Below are 20,200 nucleotides of genomic sequence, written 5' to 3'. Positions count from 1 at the left end.
GCTCCTGTAAAGATTTACAGCCTCAGAAACCATGTACAGGGTCATTATGAGTCGGAACCCACTCCACAGCACATCACTATCACCACCTGTTGTTAATTAAAAGGTTGAAGGTTCAAACCCATCCAGCTGCTCTCCAAGATAATGACCCTTCAGGGTCTGTTCCCTAAAGATAATAGCACACTGTTAAGAACAATTATCATTCTTAACAATAGTAACTGGCCATCCAGCCAGTTCTGACTCATAGAGACTCTGTATCGGTTTCGAGAAGCACGACGTTGTGTTTCACAGTCCAGTGGTAGTCCTACAGCGAGTGCCACACCAGGAAGAGGGATTGAACTGCTAACAGTAAGTAACTCTAAAGATTAGATAGGGACCTTAGAAAGGAAGTGAGTTTATGTTGATGGAGAAGGAACAACTCAAAAAGGAGCGAGAATGTAATCAGTGTCACTGAATTGTCCAAGGACAAAGGAAAGAAAACAATTGCAACCCCAAATCGACACATGATGTTGAGTGCATTTAATTTTATGGGCTTTATTTTCTCCAGTTAGAAATGGCTTTGGTAGTGTTGTTCCACTTATAAATCACAGAATGACAATTTGTTAGATTGAGATTGAGGATTTTTGTGTCCCTGTTAGCAAGGAATGGTCCAAAGTGGAGTTTGAGTAGCCAGGAATGGTGACAAACAGAAAGGGGTTAGCTGTGTAGAATCCCTCTCCAATGGATGAAAGGTGAAGGGAAGGACAACGCATTGTTGTTGTTGTTGTCAGGTGCCATCGAGTCGGAACCGACTCATAGTGACCCCATGCACAGCAGAACGAAACAATGTTCGATCCTGGGCCAACCTCACTACCGCTGCCACACTTGAGTCCATCAATGATGCCACCTGGCTGATCCATCTCGTTGGGGGTCTTCCTCTTTTTCTCTGACCCTCCACCCTACCCAGCATGACATCCTTCTCCAATGATTGTTTCCTCTGGACAATATGTCCAAAGTAGGAGAGACGAAGCTTAGCCATCCTGGCCTCCAAGGAGCACTCTGGCTGCACTTCTTCCAAAACAGATCTATTGGTTCTTTTGGCAGTCCATGGCACTTTCAGTATTCTCCTCCAACACCACAACTCAAAGGCATCAATTCTTCTACGATCTTCCTTATTCACTGTCCAGCTTTCGCATCCATATGAGGCTATTGAAAACACAATGGCCTGGGTCAGGAGCACCCTAGTCCTCAAGCTGACATCTCTGCTCTTCAATACTTTAAAAAGTTCCTGTGCAGCAGATTTGCCCAGTGCAATACATCGTCTGATCTCTTGACTGCTACTTCCGCGAGTGTTGATAGTTGATCCAAGAAGAATGAAGTCCTTGACAACTTCAATCTTTTCTCCATTGATAAGAATGTTGTTTATTGGTCCAGTGGTGAGGATTTTTGTTTTCTTGACATTGAGATGTAATCCATATCGAAGGCTGTGCTCTTTAATCTTCATAAGTAAATGTTTCAAGTCCTCTTCACTTTCAGCGATCAAGGTTGTATCATCTGCATATTGCAGGTTGTTAATGAGTCTTCCTCCAATCCTGATGCCACGTTTTTCTTCATAGAACCCAGCTTCTCGTATTATTTGCTCAGCATACAGGTTGAATAAGTATGGTGAAAGAATACAACCCTGTCTCACACCTTTCCCAATTTTAAAACATTCAGTGTTCCCATGTTCTGTTCGAACAACTGCTTCTTGGTCTAGGTACAGATTTACAATTAAGTGTTCTGGAATAGACATTGCTATTCCCCTGACAGCCACTAGTGGTCACTATCATCCTGGGAAAGCTTGGTTGCCGTCTTTCTGGGCGTTTCTTGGGTGACTATTCAGGGTTGTGTACTGGCGCTTACAGGGTTTGACGATGATAGATAAGCACTGGACTGTGAAACACAAGGTCAGCGGTTCAAACCCACCAGTTGCTCCTCGGAAACCTTATACAGAGTTATCTTAATACGGAGGGCCTGCGTTTCATAGCAATTTGGAATTTATAGCTTGCTTTTTGTTGTTGTTAAGTGCTGTCGAGTCAGTTCCCACCCATGGCAACCCTGTGTAGGGTTTCCAAGGAGCGGCTGGTGAGCTTGAACCACCGACTTTGGTTCAAACCAACCTTGCAGTCCAGTGCATTAACCCACAGCGCCACACCAGGGCATCTTTATAATTTTCTGTGTTATTGGTTGAAAAGTTCACTTTCCCTTAAGCTGCCACAGGGAAAAGCCAATTGGTGTTAAGTGAGGATGTTTGACTTTCTTCCATGCTGATTGTTGCATTTGATAGAGCCGTTGGGGCTGGTCAAATGAGGAGATGAGTAGAGTTACTTTCCTGGTGTGAAAACCAGATCTCTCTCTCTTTTTTTCTTTTGGTGCCTTTTAGCTACAATGCCTAAGAGTCTTCCAGTAAAGATGAAGTCCTTTGGATTTTACATTGCCCTTGCTTGGCTCTTGCTTTTTAAATGCTAATGCCTCTTAGGAGAATTTTTGCATTAAGTCATTAACTTCCTTAGCAAGGGAAGTAGTTTATTTTATCCTTGACTCCAGCTACTTTACTAGACAAAGAACTTTGGAATCTGAAGAGTAGTTAATAGGGAAGCAGGAAAACGAGGGGTGGGGGGAAATAAACCAGGGGGCGGATGGGGGAAGTGGTAGGAGGGATCAGGTAGGAACGGTGGATAAATCTGAACTTTTCAATCATGTCCTTGTTTTTCCGAGTGACAGTTCAACCATTTTACAACCCAAATCACACCAAGCCAATTACCACGGAGTCGATTCCAGCTCATACCAACCGTACAAGGACATAGGGTTTCCCGGGTTGCAAATCTTTACAGAATCAGACAGTCCCGTCTTCCTCCTGAGGAGCAGATGGTGGGCTCAAACTACTAGCCTGGTAGTTAACAGCTTGTTAAATGCCGCCAAGTTGGTTCCAAGTCATAGCGACCCTGGAAACTCATAGGTTTCCAAGAAGCGGCTGGTGAGTTTGAACTGCCAACCCTGTGGTTCACAGTTCAGTGCTGATCCTACAGTGCCACACCAGGAGTCCGGTTAGCAGCTCAGTGCTTGAAATTTGTGTCACCAGGGTTCTTTCAGTCCTACCACTGGTGCTAGTTAAATCCTTGTTGAATGAATGTTACACAGATTAATAAAGGACAGAGTTTAAAGGCCTTTTGAACCCTGAAAGAGTCCCAAGGCAGGGAGGAAGTGCTGAATGGGTGGCTTGCTTGGTTTGATGGACTTAAAGCTCCCCACCCCCAGCCCAAAGACCAGAGCTCAGGGAATATTTGCTCCTGGACTGGGGGAGGGGAGGACAGGGACAATTCAGTGAGTTTCCTCCTTTCCTATTGGCTAGAAATAGAGATAACCAGCAAGCTTTTCCACATCAGTTATATGGTACTCAGAGGAAAAGGTGCACAATCCACTGGTACTCCCTGCCCTGGTTTAGGATGGGGGTCAAGCGGCACCATATATGTCTGAGTCTAGCCTCAGAGAACTGATTTCGCCTCTTGTCCTTCTTTCTCTAAGGACCCAGTTGGGAGCGTGGCCCGGGAGCCAGGATGGCCATCCACAATGTCTTGCTGGTGTGCCTGGGACTTCCTCTCTTCCTATTCTCACACGTCCAGGCCCAGCATCATGCCCCACCTGGCTGCGGCCCAGACCTCGACCCCCTCTACTACAACTTGTGTGACCGCTCTGAGGCCTGGGGCATCATCCTGGAGACGGTGGCTGGGGCCGGTATCGTCACCACTTTTGTCCTCACCATCATCCTTGTGGCCAGCCTTCCCTTTGTGCAGGACACTAAGAAGCGGAGTCTTCTGGGGACCCAGGTGTTCTTCCTGCTGGGGACCCTGGGCCTCTTCTGCCTCGTGTTTGCCTTTGTGGTGAAGCCCGACTTCGCTACCTGTGCCTCTCGGCGCTTCCTCTTCGGAGTCCTGTTTGCAATCTGCTTCTCCTGCCTGGTGGCCCATGTCTTTGCCCTCAACTCCTTAGCCCGGAAGAACCATGGGCCCCGGGGCTGGGTGGTCTTCACTGTGGCTCTGCTATTGACCCTTGTGGAGGTAATCATCAATACGGAGTGGCTGATCATTACCCTGGTCCGGGGAGGAGGCGAGCATGGCCCTCTGGGTAACAGCAGTGCTGGCTGGGTGGTGACCTCACCCTGCGCCATCGCCAACATGGACTTTGTCATGGCGCTCATCTACGTCATGCTGCTGCTGCTGGGGGCCTTCCTGGGGGCCTGGCCCGCCCTGTGTGGACGCTTCAAGCGCTGGCGGAAGCATGGTGTCTTTGTGTTGCTCACCACGGTCACCTCCATTGCCATCTGGGTCGTCTGGATAGTCATGTACACCTACGGTAACAAACAGCACAACAGCCCTTCCTGGGATGACCCCACCTTAGCCATTGCCCTTGCCGCCAACGCCTGGGCCTTTCTCTTCTTCTACATCATCCCTGAGACCTCCCAGCTGACCAAGGCCAGTCCTGAGCAAAACTACCAAGGGGACATGTACCCCACCCGGGGCGTAGGCTACGAGACCATCCTGAAAGAGCAGAAAAGCCAGAGCATGTTTGTGGAGAACAAGGCGTTTTCCATGGATGAGCCAACCTCAGGTAGGCTGTGGGAAATCCTCCCCGAGCCCCACTCCCTGTACCTCAGCTTATTCCCTATAAGCCAGGGAGCTGGAAGGTTCTCCAGATGGTGTACAGTTCCCTACATTCTATTTGTAAAGATTGTTTTGTAGATTCAGGTACAACATGGATATATTCTCATTGTAGAAGTTCAAACATTAAGTTGCAGCACAATCTCATCTCGTCCTCTGTCCTTCTGTTCCTACAACAGACCACTGTTAACTGTATTCCTACAACGGACCACTGTTATCTGTATGGGATCTTTCCTCTGCATTTCTGTTTCTGTGTCTGAAATGTGGGGATAATGATGGTACCGATCTCATAGGGTTCTGGTGAGAATTAATTCATCTTTGTGCTTTAGTCCCGGTGTGGCGCTGCCGGTTAATGAGCTGGACTGCATTGTTGGTTTGAACAGCAAGGGTGGTGGTTCAAGCTTCACCAGCCACTCCTCGGAAACCCTATACAGGATTGCTATGAATTGGAACCGACTCAATGGCACTTAACAACAACAAATATACTGACACACAGTGAGCATTCTACAAGTAATCCGTTACTGCTGAGCCAACTCCAACTCATGGAGAATTGGACTAGCTGCTCATATTACTATTATTTCACGATTAGGATCCTTCCAGGGCTAGCTTTTCTATTCTGTACCTATCCCAAGTCATCTTCCATCAATTCTAACTCATAGCAAGGTTATGGTGGTGGTGATTATGTGCCGTGGAGTCGATTCCAACTCATAGTGACCCTGCACAGGGTTTCCAAGGCTATAAATCTTTACAGGAACAGAAAGCCTCATCTTTCTCCCATGGAGCAGCTGGTAGTTTCGAACTGATGACCTTGGGGTTCGCAGCCCGATTCGTAACCACTACGCTACCAGAGCTGCTTAGCAACCTTATAGCTTAGAGGAGAACTGTTCTACAGGGTTTCCGAGATTGGAAATCTGCACAGAAGCTGACAGCTTCACCCTTGTCCTGCAGAGCAGCTAGCAGGTTTGAACCACCAACCTTGAGGCTAGCAGCCCAATGCTTAATCCACAGTGCCACCAGGGCTCCTTATAGTCTTCTTTAAAAACAAGCCTTTACAATGGAAAAACAAAACACAACACTTAGCTTGTCACATATCGATTTCAGCAGCACCTACTTTCCAACTGACTGGTCCCAAAGCTTCCCACCCAGCTCTTCTGAACGGTTCAGGGCTATTCTGGGGTGCCAAGTACTAGGGGCAAGCTGGCTATAGAGTCTTGGATGCCCTGGAGCTTGAAGGGACAGGAAAGTAGTAATGATGCCAGCCCCAGACTTCTCTCTGGGGCAGGAGAGGGTGGCCATTTCATCTGGTTCCTGACTATGCCATCTGTTGACTGTAACAACCACTAGCATTTGCTGAGCACCTAGTGTGTGCGGTACCAGGCCCCTCGTGTGTCTGCTCATGGGCATCTCATTGGTTCCTGTAGCTGATGCTACAGCCCTGCATCTGCTATAACCCTCAAGGCCTGTGGCACGGTGCCAAAGCTCTGAGCTCAGACTCAGACTGTGCTGATCGTGATTTTGAGGGGCTTAAAACTTTAACTGCCAGGAAGTCAGAATCAGAACTCCAGACCTCTTCTCTACAAACTGTGAAATCCCCAGAACCCCTGCCCTAGTGGAAGGGGTGAAGCCTGTCCTCCCAGGACCTTGATCTTCACCCACCTGGGCTGTGTGCTCCCCCCCTCCTCCTCTGGTGAGGGCCTCTGAGTGGGGCAGATGGCATGTGTGGGGACAGGAAGAAGCAATTGAAGCCAGCAGGAGAGGGGCTTATGGCTAAGTATGGGTAAGAGCCCCCACCCCCCTCCTGTCTCACCCACTGCCTGTTTATCAAGAGCAAATAGTTTCCAGTCTTTGTTTCCCAAGGCAAACACTTCTGGGACCCTGAGTTTGTTTGTTTTTTTTTTCCTTCTTTCTAAATGGAAAAATCAATAGTGTGCGCCTAGCACTTAGGAAGCCCCCGGTAAAGGTTGTGGCCCCTCCAAGTTGCTGGACCAGCAGCTCTGCAGGAGGTAAACATCCGCAGCCCTCCCTGTTCACTGTTGGGCCCTGGGGGCTGGTCCAAAGCTTTCTGCCAACAGCCCAGCAGTGCCCAGCAGGACTGAACAGACCGGAAACCAGCACCTGCCGGCACGGGGAAGTGTTCTGTGGCTGGAAAACTGCCAAGGGGCACCCAGACCCACGTGCTTGCTGTGCCATTGGAGATGTTCTGTGTGGGAACTCCACATCCAGTACTGCCCAGGAAGATGGGCAGGCTAGAGGGGTCTCGTGCATTTATCCACAAAGCACGTGGCAATCAGAGGGCAGTTGAGGCCAGAGCTAGAGGCTGGCCATCTTGGAAAGCCCATGATCCCCTCCTGGCCTCTGGCCCTGGAGGACGGATGGGGATGTGGAGGTTGCTGAAGGAACATTTCTGGGCTGTGGGGTTGGACTTCAGGCACTGAGGGGAGGTCTGGCAGGGCTGCACCCTCCGTCTGCTCTCTTTGCATTGCAATGGGTGCTGGGTTTTGGGGAGGGAGCTCACACCTCCATAACCTCATCCCCAAACTGCCCACCCCTGGTGTGGCTTCATCCCTGGGCTAGCTTTTACACTAGGCCAGCCTGACCCCATGTTCTTGAGCCTGGGTGTAACTTGCTTGGGCTATGGGATGAGGAGATGGTACTGAGGTGTTTTCAAATCATTCCTGTGTTTCCTTCTAGCCAAGAGGCCGGTGTCTCCATACAGTGGCTACAATGGGCAGCTGCTGACCAGTGTGTACCAGCCCACCGAGATGGCCCTGATGCACAAAGTCCCGGTGAGTAGGTCCGGTTGTGGGGAGCTTGTGTCATGCAGGCTTGGGGTGGAGGAGGTGAGAAGACAGGGTCGTCCATCTGGTGTGCTGACCTCAGGGACCAAGCTCAGTTCTCATTTGATATGTCCACCTCCCGTAACTACACTGTGGTGGGGACCACGAGGACTGGGCTAGGTGCTGCTGAGAATGGGGGCTGGTAGGAGCTGCCAGCCTTACCCTACAAGGCTCAGGGAATCTGTCCAGGTGCCGATCTTGACGACCCCAGAAGGGACAGGAGACCGAATGTGGCAGGTCTACAGAGGCAGTTAATCCTCAAACACAGCTGTCCCACCAGGACCTCTGGCCCCTCCCACGCAGGCAGATGGCTGCCCTTGACCTTTCACCTCCCCTGGGTTTGGGAGACCAGATGTTCCTTAACCCAGGGAGTGGGGTGGGAACAGGAAGGTGGTAGGCTAGATTCATTCCATATTTGTTCCTGCCCCTGGACTGGCACTGGCTTGGGAAGGGGTCAGTGACCTGCCTTGGTAGGACGCTGGGAACAGGAAGAAGGGAGGTCAGCAGGGTGGCCTTCTCACCCCCTCCCCCCTCCATGAGTCCCGGGAGCTGGATGAACAAGTGTGTCTGAAATTCCAGCCTCCAGCTCCTTCCTGTGCCTGAGTTCTAGCGTTGTTATTAAGTGCCTTCGAGTTGGTTCCGACTCATAGCGACCATGTATAGGGTTTCTAATGAGAAGCTCGTGGGTTTGATCTGCTGACCTGAGATTAGCAGTCCAGTGCTTATCCTACAGAGCTACACCAGGACTCTGAGCTCTGGAGAGATGGTCTGAATTAGCAGCGCTATTTTTCAAGTCCAGTGTCCCCATACTATAAGCACAGGACTGCAAACCTCAAGGTCCACAGTTCGAGTCTGCAAGCTGCTCCCAGGAAAAAGATGCGGTTTCCATGGAGATTTAAAAGCCTCAGAATCCCTGTACAGGATCTCTATGTGTCAGCACTGACTTGAATGGCACTTAACAACAACAGGGTCCCTGACCTTGCAGTTCAAACTGACGTTGTGGTCCAGTGCATTACCCTGCAGCACCACTCCAGGACTCCCCTCCCTGCCCTGTTGCTATTGTGTCATTGTGGTTGATCTTATTGTTCAGCTCTGACTCATAGCAATCCTGTATAGGGTTTTCAAGGAGCAGCTGGTGGGTTTGAACTGCCGATCTTGTGATGTGCAGCAGTCCAGTGCTGATCCTACAGCGCTCCTAGACTTGCTGAATCAGAAACTCGGGGGGTGGGATTGGTGGGATGCATCTCTTCAGGGCAGGGCTTTGAACTGGGTTCCTTCCAGTTCCACACCCTGCTGGGAGTTTGCATTTCTATACAGGACATACTGAACCAGAATCCACATTTTACCAGGTTTCTTAGGTGAATCTTAACGTGTACAAGTGTAGTCTTATATAGGCACATAATCACCTGGGGATCTTGTTAAAATGTGGGTTCTGATTCAGTATACCAGAGGTATACTAAGGAGTTCTGATGTGGCGCTGTAGGGTAAACACCCTACCATGAAGTCTGTTTGAAACGCCAACCTTGCAGTTCAAACTCATGTTCCTCTGAAACCCTCTACAGGGTCCTAGGAGTTAGAACCTATTCTTCAGCGCTTAATGGCAACAATAAAACTGAGGTAGAAAGATAGATTCTCAGCAGAGGTTCTTACTGCTTCAGGATCATCACCTGGTAGCTTGGGACCACGTGATAGGCATCTGCAGACACTATAAATGTGGTGTCATACCCATCCTCCATTTACCAGCCCACCATACTGGGTGGGACTTCTGATGTGGCACTGTAGGATCAGCACTGAATTGCAAACCATAAGGGCGACAGTTCAAACCTACCAGCTGCTTCTCGAAAACCCTATACATCTAGTCTGAAGTGACTTGATGGCACTTGACAACAATAATCCTAGGTGGGGACCAGAATGGGTAGTTTCAGGAGCCTTCCAGCTAAATCCGATGTCTAGACGTGCCATGCTGGAAGCTACAAGGGGGTGAGAACTGTGGAGCTGTTTAGACCCAAGGTTGGTGTGGTGGTGCTTTCCCGAGGGGAAAAGAACCCTGATGGCACTGTAGGATAAGCACTAGACTGCAAACGACAAGGTCAGAAATTCAGATCCACCAGCTAGCCGTTCCTCAGGAGAAAGATGGGGCTTTCTACAGCCTCAGAAACCCTATGCGGGGTCGCTGTGAGTCAGAACCGACTCCATGGCAGTGAGTTTGGTTTGAAAAGCAAGGGAGAGGGGCAGGAACATACCTTTCCTCCACGGTGGGGACTGGAACATGGACTTTAGGACCTTCTTCACCCTATAACCCATATTCTTACTCAGATTCCAGGTGGAAAACTTAGGTTTAGGTCTCAAAACTATAAAAGACAAACTTTGGGTCCACCCAGAGTCTAGCAGAAGGGGTTCCCTAGCCAGGGAAGACAGAGGTGGATGCTGTGGAGTGTTATGGTAGCATTCAGAGGTCTCGGGAAGGTCCATGTAGCAAAGGAACCTGGGAGATTACCAGACAAGTAATAGAAACTCCGGAAGCCCTGGTGGTACAACGGTGAAGCGTTCGGCTGCTCACAGAAGGGTTGGTGGTTCAAACACACCCAGTGGCTCTTGTGAGAAGGACCTGGCGATCTGCCCCTATAGAGATCCCCCAGACCCCCAAACCCACTGCCATCCATTCCCGCACATAGCAATCCTTCACAGTGTTTCAGAGACTTTCATCTTTCTGTCCACCTTGTGATTGGCAGCCCATACCTACTTGTAGCCATTAAAGCCTCAGCCACATGGGGCCACTATGAGTTGGAATCAAACAGACAATACCCAGCAACACCAAGGAGTCCTGGTGTGGCGCTGTGGGTTAATGCACCAGACTGCAAAGCCGTTTGAACTGCAAGGTCGGCGGTTCAAGCTCACCAGCTGCTCCTTGGAAACCCTATACAGGGTCGCTATGGGTCGGAATCGACTCGATGGCACTTAACAACAACAACAACAACAAAGGAGACCCCCTTGGGAAGCCCAGGACCACTGGAGGGTGTAAGGGCCTCAGGCTATGACCCAGAGAGCTCTGAGGCAGTGAGAGGTGTTAGCTGGAGAACACCAACCCGCCAGTTGGGGCTGACCTGGGAGGGGGTGGTGGGGAGCTGGCAGGCCCAGCCCCGCAGGAAGTAGTGTGTTTGTGCATCCGCCCAGGCAGAACCTGGCTCTCCCATCCCCCCTGACTGTGAGGCCGCCTGTTCTTCCTTCCAGTCTGACGGTGCTTATGACGTCATCCTCCCGAGGGCCACCGCCAACAGTCAGGTGATGGGCAGTGCCAACTCCACTCTGAGAGCCGAAGACATGTACGCCACCCAAAACCACCAGGCGGCCACCCCGCCCAAAGACGGCAAGAACTCTCAGGTGTTTAGAAACCCCTATGTGGTGTGGGACTAAGTCAGCAGCCAAGAGGAGGCGGGCAGGTGTTGGGGGGTGGGTGTTCTCAGCAGCCAGCCCGGGAACCCAGTCCTCTACCCCCGTCCTCTACTGCTCTCCCCAGCCCCCTTCTGGCTCTGAATGTGTAGGTGGGTGTCCTGGGTGCCTCCCACCGTCCTCAGTCAGTGTTGGTGGAGCCGAGGGGCCTGGTTTCTCTCCAGGGTTGCCTTGACTTCCACACTCCAGCCAAATAGTGTTCTTCCTGGGGTGGCGGCCAGCCACACCTACACATCTCTGGACTCTCGGGATTGATTCTGCGATCTCGAGAGAGTTCACGGGCGCTTCTGTCCTGAGTCTTGCTCCTCTGTGAGGAACAAGAGTGCCTAATAAACACATTTCTGTTTGATTAACCCTTCTCTGGGAATGTTGTTTCTGGCCTGGGCTCTTGGTTCCCATACCCTGTCTTCTACCCCTCCGCATTTCCTCCGCCCTCCAAATCCAGTTCCCCTCGATGTCTGCTGTTGGTTTCGCCTGTGTGCAATCAAATCACTGGCCTTTCTATCCAGAGAAATCTTTAGCTTGACCTCCATGTCTGAGCTCAATTAGTGCATGAGTGGGCTTGAAAAAGTTGGTGGAGAGATGGAATGAAAAGATAATGGAATTTTGCCTTGAACTTTTGAAGCCTTCTCATATGTGGTCCCCTACCCAGCATCCTTGAACACCCCTCCCTTCTTGGACTGTGTGGGGATGGCTCAGAGAAGGTGGCCTCAGGAGGAGCAGGTGAGGAAGGGGGTGTTGGCAGATTTCAGCTCCTCTTTTGCAGAAGGATGGTTCAGCTCGGCTAGCTTTGTGCCACCCAGTCGTGGTGTGTGATCTCCAGAGGGGAGAAGCTTAGAAACCAGGCTTCGCTGAAAAAGGTGGGATCGGAACCAGCCAGGCCCTGATTTGATTGGTTTCATTCTTGGGCAGTAATGAAAACAGGTCTGTTTACTTAGTACTTTACTGTAAACAGAAAGCCCTGGTAGCGCAGTGGTTGAGCGCTCAGCTGTTAACCAAAAGATGGGCAGTTGGAACCCACCAACCACTGTGCAGGAGAGAGATGTGGCGTTCTGCTTCTGTAACGAGTTCTAGACCAGGAAATCCTACAGGGCAGGTGTAGTCTGTCCTAGCAGGTTGCTATGAATTGGAATCGCCTGGGCAGCAGTGGTCACATGACTCCAACCAGGCGTCCCTGGGTACAGTAGGTGGTTAAGGAGCTTGATTGCTCACCCAAAGCTTGGAGGTTCAAGGGCACCCAGAAGCACCTTGGAAGAAAGGCCTGGTGATCGAATTCTGAGAAATCAACCCTTGAGAACCCGATGGAGCGCAGTTCTATTCTGACACGCATGGGTGCGTTATGAGTTCAAGTCAACTTGTTGGCAACTTTTTGTTTGAACAAAGCAAGGCGTTCTGGTGATTCAGTGGTTAAAGTGCTCAGTCACTAGCTACAAGGTCAACAGTTTGGATTTCCTAGCCATCCCACGGGACAAAGAGGTGGCAGTCTACTTCTGTAAGACGACAGACAGCCTTGGAAACGCTCTCGGTCAGCTCTGTTTGGTCCGATAGGGCCGTTGTGAGTTAGAATTGGGTTTCGTTTTGGTTTGTGAGCAAAGCTTTTCCACGGCTGCTCACGTCAGTCTTCCTGGCTGCTTCCTGAGGTCGGCAGAACCAGAATTCCCTCCCCTTTCCAGAGTCAAAATCACAGAATCATCCCCTACGTGTCTACAGGTAAGGAATCTGGCCCAGAGCAGCCATACCGCCTCGAGACATGGCCAAACCCAGTCTGGTCAGGTTTTCTCAGGCTTCCCAAGTCCAGTGGCCTTTCTCTTGGTTCCTTCTGGAGTGACCAGTGACCTGGGCTGGAGCCGCATTGACCCATGAGCTGTGTCCACCTAGGCCAGCAGTGCCCTCAGCCTGGACACTGGTACTGGGTTTTGCAAGGGGGGCAGGGGGTGGCCTCTCTTGGGCTTGGGAATGTTTCTCCCCAACTTGTCAGAAGCTATTTTTGACACTGTTTGTAGGGGGAAAAAATGTTCCCATTGGAAGGGAAGAGATTGCCAGAAGCAAAAGAAGACTCCCTCCAAACCTCTTGTGTGTTCGGATTCCACTGGCCCCTCCAGGGATGGAGACTGTTTTAGTTAGAAGCCAGTGATTGGGTCCGGAGCAGAGGGCCCCCCCTTTGATACTTGTTCTTTTTGGTTACTTTAGGATCAATCCCCGCAAAACATAACAAGATGGTAGCCGTCCTCTTCCCCGGACTGCACGCCGCCTGCCGTCCTCTTCCCAATGGGCCCAGGCTGGCCAGGGCCCACAAGCTGGGAGGGATCGAGGCCACCAGTCTGAAGCAGTGGACAGGGTGGGGGGGGGCCTGGGAAGGGTCCAGCCCTGACTCTGGCCCCCAAGTGACTGAGGCTGCAGGAGCTGTCTGTGGACTCCCAAGTGTACCTCCCTGTCCCCACATGGCACCCAATCACAGCCCACCCCTGCTGCTTCTCCTTGATGACAGGAGTGTCCCCATGTGGGTGCTCCAAATGACCGCCCTCTCTACTGTGAACAACATGCTTCAGATGCCCTTTCTGTCACAATGGACGACCTTCCTGGCCCTGCCATCGTCTGGGTCCTACGTTGATGATTTCTGCCCCGGTGATATTCTCCATGACTCTTTGGAGCCCAGCTATGGTGGAGAGTTGGCCCTGAACCTTCACACCAGGGACTGGAAGCTCCAGACTGGACACATTACTTGTCTGTGGCCTGTGGGTCCTGGATCGGAGCCCTTTTGGTGTATCAGCCATGTGCCCCTTTGCACCATGCCTTGTGCCTTCACTTGGACTCCACCTACTAGCCAGGCTGACCCCACCTGTTTTTCTCCTGACTGCCCCTCCCCATCTGGGGACAGAGACTACCACACTGATCCCAACCAGAGAAGCTCTATGCTTGCACTACCTCACAGAAAACCCCACAAAGGAGTCTGGGGAGTTTGCAGGCCACAGTGGCATTTGGGGTACATTTTTCCTGTGCCCGTTTCTCTCCTTTGCCTTTGGTTTCTCTACCAGTTTGGAAGGTGGTTCCTGGGGCAGGGATGGATTTAAATAAATGCCCTTGAAACGCCTGGATCTGGCAGATTCTGTCGAGTGCAGCAGGGGCCTGCTGTGGCTACCTGGACCCCTGGCATGATGGGAGTGACCTCCCTATCCAACAAGCCCACGGAGAGTTGGGGCTGGAGTCTCAGGGGCCAGTGGGAGAGGCCTGGACCCCAGATAGTGTGGGGTGTGGTCTCTCCCAGGACTGAGGCTGTGGAACTTGGGAAAGTGGACCCCCTCACTCAAGACTGTGCATCTCCTGATAGGCAGATGGAAGTTTCCACCTTGCCTTGGGCAGTAGATGGTTATGAGGAACTTCGAGGAGCTGGCCCTGTTCTCCCCTGAGCAGTCCCTCGTGTACTTGACTATAGGACATGCTCAGCCATCCAGGGAAGACAGTAGCATCCTGGGGTTAGGAGAGGGTGGGCAGCTTCAGACTCCTGGGGAGGATAGGACATGCTCAGCCATCCAGGGAAGACAGTAGCATCCTGGGGTTAGGAGAGGGTGGGCAGCTTCAGACTCCTGGGGAGGATAGGACATTCTCAGCCATCCAGGGAAGACAGTAGCATCCTGGGGTTAGGAGAGGGTGGGCAGCTCCAGACTCCTGGGGAGGAAGGCCCCCATAACACTCTCTGTCCCTGACTTTGTCCAACTCTTTGTCCCAGACAGAACTGACTTGTCTGAATGTGGACCTAGAGTTCAGTCTGGGTTCTAAGAGGGACAACAACTTTCTGGGGTGTTGAGTTGGGGTATGGATGCACCGGGTAGCTCTCCAAGGCCCCCCGCTTGTCCCCAGCACCCTGTACCTTTGTCAGTGGCGCTTTGTTCCAGAGCTAAATTGGGTGAACAGGTCCACAGAGAATAGAACGGTACCCCTAAGTGTGACCCCTTCTCCCATTTGCCTCTCTGTATCCTGGCTTGCTCCTTTCATGGATAGAGGATTATTTCTCCTCAGCCACAGGGAGAGGGAGAGCTCTGTGCACTTCTCCCCAAGTTCACTTCTGGGGAATAAAGATACTAGCTTACATTTCTAGGTAGTAATCTCCCATAGGAGTCCTAGTGTGGCACTGTGGATTAATGCACTGGAATGCAAGGTTAGTTTGAACTGTGAGGTCAGCAGTTCAAGCTCACCAGCCGCTCCTTGGAAACCTGATACATGGTTGCTATGAGTCAGAATGAATTCGGCAATACTTAAAGACAACAATAATCTCATGTGAGGACTTGGAGGTATGTGGGTTGGGCTCGGGGAGGGGTACAGACCTGGCCCAGAGCCAGAAATACCCAGGGGTCCTACTTACTTGGAGCCCAGTCAAAGCAGAGAAGATTTAAGTGTCTTGAGGAGGGAAGCAGGGGAGGTGGTCCAGCTGCACCAAAATGGAGACCTGAATGGAAGAAGAAAGGAAGGGACTATGAGTCATGGCCAGGAACACACTTGGTCAGTTTCACAGCCATGACCACCAAGCCCTGGAGCTCACAGCAGAGTAGTTTGGACGTTTAAGACTGAAATCTTTTCACCTTCTGCAGAGGAGAAGTTCCTACCACTAAGTCCCTTTGTGCCCATTAAGAATTTTTCCTGGAATTTATTAATAATGTATCTTCTTAGTCCTGGTATGGTGCTGTAAGATAAGCGCTGGACTGCAAGGTCAATTTGAACTGTAAGGTGATGGTTCAATCCCATCATTTCCTCCTCGGAAACCCTGTGTAGGGTCGGTATGAGTTGGATCCTATTCTACAACACCTAACAAAATATTCTGTCAGGGTGACCCTGGTGCAATGGATAGTTCATTGGATTTCTAGTGATGAAAAGAGTAATTCAAAGGTTGTGGGTTTGAATCCCATCAGAGTTGGTTTGGATTCCTGATGTGGTGCTGTAGGATAAGCACTGGACTGCTAACCATAGTGTTGGTTCAGACCCACCAGCCACTCCTTGGAAACCCTAGTATTGTTAAGTGCCATGGAGTTGGTTCAAACTCATACTATATAGAGTCATTATGAGTCTGAACGGACCTGATAGCACTTAACAACAACGCAGACCATTCTGAGGAGTGGGAGCTGCAGTGAGCACAGTGGCTCTGTAGGACAAGTACTGGACTAAGCCATAAGGTCGGGTGGTTTGAGCCCAAGATGAGGTATTTGGGTCCCACAAAAATGACACCCTCAGAAACCCTGTATAGATCAATATGAGTCAGAACCAACTCTGATGCTTGTATACTATGCTTAACCGAGACCTTTTGCCTTCTAAACCAACAAAGGCTGTTTGAGTCCCACTAACCTTTTTTTGTTGATTGAAGATTTATTTACTCAGAGAGTATTGGGCTTTCAAACAATGTTTTACTCTCAACCAACCAAGTCCAGAGACGAGCACTACACATGACAAGGCTCAGTGATGCTGCAGGAGGAATAGGGACAGGAGGAGAGGAAAGAGATACTGAGACCAGTCATGACCCATTCCAGATGACACGAGGCTCTCTGTCCTTGTAAGTTAGTCCTTGGCATAGCTCATTTAACGGAGCCTGAAATGCCCAACTCCATTCAGCTAGTTCTCCCTGTGACTGGCACTTTCTCCAAAGTCAAGTCCAGATGTAGGTGTCCAGACTTGGCTTCCTGTTTTCTGTCTCCACTGTGAGGAGGTAGCAGGCCCTGCTCACAGCAGCACAAGCCATAAATAATTTAGCATCTGCACCAGCCCGGTAATGCTCTGACCTCATCCTTGAGCTCAGGGTGGGGCTCCATCCGGTATCTCCTTGAAAAGAGGATGCTGATGGGCAGAGGCTGGGGTGGTGAGAGGGGGACCCAGGTACCTCAGGGGAGGTGGAGACCAGAGATCCAACTCCTTTCTGATTACAAAGAACAGAACTTAGTGGTTAGGCAGCTGTAGGTTGAAATTCTACTTCTCACTAGCTTGGGGACTAATAGTTCCTTGAGCCCTCCGATTTTCTCATCTGTAGAATGAAGATTAGATCACCCTGGGCCCCAGCTTTAGTGTTTTAGCCCCTCAAGGTTGCCACAAGGTTATCACAACCAAAGCAGAACATGCAGGGAGGGCTACTTGCTCAGGGAAGCTGGTCTTGGTCACATTTCAATGTTTTCTATCTCTGCCACATCTCCCCTCCTATTTTAAATTTATTTTTGGTATTAAACAATGGTTTTATTGCTCAAGTCCATAGATAAATTTATACAACCAAAGCAGATGCTGTGGATGAATTGTTATTTCCAGTTGGTGGAGAGGACTCTCTTCGTTTTATAGTATCGAGCCAACAGTCAGAATCAGTTGGAACTTAGCGTCCTTATTCTTTCTGTTTCTTTTAAGATGCGTTTGAACAGCGGCAACTTTTTTAATTCAATGGTAGAGATCCCCAGTAAGAACCACCAAGTCCTTTGGATTTATGGGAGTCTCAAGATTTTATTGACTATCACAACAGGGTCGCTATGGGTCGGAACCGACTCGACGGCACATAACAACAACAACAACAATCACAAAATGTACTTGTGCAATGCCATGGTACTCTCTTAGGACCACACCAGTCTATGAAGGGGTCAGGTCCTTCTTGGCCAGTCTGTAGACATTAAATGTCAATGTCAGCCAGGTGGGAACGCTGCGCTGAGAGGCCCTTTCCTGGAGCATGCAACCAGGACAGTGTTAGTGGAAACATTGCAGGAAGCCGCCTGTCACTCAGGAAGTTCTCCCCTTCTCTTAGGCTGCTCTTCAGAGTGGTTGGACTGTAGGCTGCTAGGATTGGTGGTGGCAGGGAGTGCTGGGGGGTGGGGGGAAGTGGCAGACCACTGAGAGTGCCCGCATGGCCAGAGGGAGGGCCTAATGATAAAATGCATTAGGAGGGTCCCTTGAAGGCACATGCGACCCAGGAAGCACAGGTTGAAGAAGAACTAGGGTTGACCATCTAGTCACTTAACTCACGTTTAACTATTGTTGAATGTTTATCTTAGTTGTTAAGTGCTGTTGAGTTGGTTCCGACTCAGCAATTCTGTATAGGGTTTCCAAAGAGCAGTTGATGGACTTGAACTGCTGACCTTGTGATTAGCAGTCCAATGTTTATCCTACAGCGCCACATCTGGACCCCAATGTTTGTTGTTGTTGTTAAGTACTGTGGAGTAAGTTCCGACCCATAGACACCCTGCATAGGGTTTCCGAGGAGCAGCTGGTGAACTTGAACCTCCAGTTTTGTAGTCCAACGCATTAACCCTCAGTGCCACACGGTGGTGGCACTATATTTAAATAACCTGGAGTCCTGGTGTGGCACTGTAGGATAAGCACTAGACCACAAGGCGGGTTTGAACTGCAAGTCTGGTGGTTCAAACCTACCAGCAGCTTCTTGGGAACTCTATACAGGGTGGCTGTGAACCGAAACCCACCCGACAGCACTCAACAACAACATAAACAAGGAAACATGCATCTATTCACGGTTTGTACATGCGTCATTCTGTGGCATTGTGTCACCCTTCTCATTGCATAGTGGTTCTTGGTCTAGCTGCTAACCTCAAGGTCAGCAGTTTGGAACTGACTCCAGTGTACATCACCACCATCACCACCACCTATATTCCTCATCATTCATGTAGGCCCCCGAGCCTTCAGGTTCTTCTCTGTGCTGTAGGTGAACTGTAGTCCGTTTACACTCATGTAGCTAAATGCTTCTAAGAGGCATGGCAGACAGTCTTTATGAATGGAGCTAAACTTGTTGAATTTAATGATGTTCTAATAGAGATACCAAGGAGCTCTGGTAGCATTGTGGTTAAGAGTTGGGCTGCTAACCTCAAGGTCAGCAGTTCGAAACTACTAGCGATTCTGCTGGCAAAAGATGAGGCGTACTGCTCCCATAAAGATTTACAGCCTCGGAAACCCTATAGAGGGTCGCTATGAGTCTGAATGGACTCCACGGCATACCACCACCACCACCACCAGTGGAGATACCAGAGGCCTGGTGCGGCGCTGTAGGTTAATGCGCTGAACTGCAAAGTCCGCTGTTCAAGCTGACCAGCTGCTCCTCGGAAACCCTATACATGGTTGCTATGGGTCAGAATTGACTCTACAGTACTTAACAACAGTAGAGACACCAAGACGAGATTTCTGTCCTGGGGACTCAGTCCAACTTCTCTCCTGCCAGGTCAGACCCAGGGGCTGAGGTGGGAGTGGGGTCCGTGGGTTCTGCCCCCAAAGCCTTTAAGCAGGCAGATGCCTTCAACATCCCCTCCCCAAAGGGGCACCTTTCCTGTCCATGGGCTCTGCCTATGCAGTGGAGTGGAGTGAGAGAGGGGGGGCTGGCCCAAAAGGAAGAGGGGACCCCCAGGTCTCACTGTTATGCTGAAGATGTGCCCCTGTGGGGTGGGGGTGAGGTCTCCAGCAGAGCCTGGGGCAAATGTGCTGGGTTGGGGAGCGGCCTGTATGGATTCTTCCGCAAGGGAAGAGCTTCCTTTTTTAATCCACACAAAGGCAACAGCTGCTGGCTTCACCCTCCGAGGGCACAAAAGGGCCTTCAGGGACCTAGGGACTAGGGACGGTTTTATTCTTTTTATTGTTTGTGGCCCTGTCCTGCGGGCCTGGAGGAGAGAGCGCCAGGCTCCGGAATTCCTTGGGCCGCACCCACACAGACCCCCATTCTGACTGCAGTTTGTAGGGGGCTTGGGGAGTTGGTTGGGGAGTTTTTGGCAACCCGATGTCACTCTCAATAGATGTCCCGCCCACCCCATCCCCCAGTCAAGCGACAGCTGCCTCTGTTCCCACCCCAGGCCTGGATCCGCCCCCCCTCCATGGAACCTTCACTGCTGGCTCATTTCTGAAGGCACCGCAGAGGGCTGTGTATTGTGCCTGGTGGCCAGCAGGCATTGTGTCTCCTCCCCATCTGCTTGACCCGGCTGTTCTTCCACCCACCCTCCTGGCATTTCTGTACCAGCTTTTTTGAATCTACCAGTCCTCAACTCCTGTAAAGATTTACAACCTCAGAAACCCTATAGGGCCTCTATGACTTCCAACCCATGTGGTGGCACACGACCACCAACCACCCACCAGAGCACTGTCAATATTCTCCTCCAACACCATAGCTCATGCATCAATTCTTCTACAGTCTTCTTTATTCATTGCCCAACTTTTACATGTATGTGAGGATATTGAAAAGATCATGGCTTGGGTCAGCACACCTTAGTCCTCAAACTGACAATGTTGCTC

The 20,200-nt window shown here is 50.6% G+C and overlaps 2 protein-coding genes across 2 annotated transcripts in view; both read left to right on the top strand.

Moving 5' to 3' along the window:
• The first annotated feature begins 3,560 nt into the window (after positions 1-3,560).
• On the top strand, positions 3,561-10,958 carry GPRC5C (G protein-coupled receptor, class C, group 5, member C). Its single transcript, XM_006869604.1, has 3 exons — positions 3,561-4,623; positions 7,365-7,459; positions 10,742-10,958. The coding sequence occupies exons 1-3, from the start codon at positions 3,573-3,575 to the stop codon at positions 10,922-10,924; spliced, it is 1,329 nt and encodes a 442-aa protein (XP_006869666.1). The 5' UTR covers positions 3,561-3,572; the 3' UTR covers positions 10,925-10,958.
• Positions 10,959-12,710: 1,752 nt separating this feature from the next.
• The window catches only part of CD300A (CD300a molecule), a 44,078-nt gene continuing 36,588 nt past the window's right edge, over positions 12,711-20,200 (top strand). The window contains exons 1-4 of the mRNA XM_006869688.1: positions 12,711-12,728; positions 12,839-12,866; positions 13,151-13,298; positions 13,449-13,585. Coding sequence (XP_006869750.1) covers positions 12,711-12,728; positions 12,839-12,866; positions 13,151-13,298; positions 13,449-13,585 — 331 coding nt within the window. The remainder of the gene's footprint in view (positions 12,729-12,838; positions 12,867-13,150; positions 13,299-13,448; positions 13,586-20,200) is intronic.

The sequence above is a fragment of the Chrysochloris asiatica genome, unplaced genomic scaffold (assembly GCF_000296735.1).
Source record: "Chrysochloris asiatica unplaced genomic scaffold, ChrAsi1.0 scaffold00132, whole genome shotgun sequence".
Taxonomy (NCBI): Eukaryota; Metazoa; Chordata; class Mammalia; order Afrosoricida; family Chrysochloridae; genus Chrysochloris; species Chrysochloris asiatica.
Note: the sequence above shows the minus strand (reverse complement) of the source record. Positions and strands in the feature narration are given on the sequence as shown.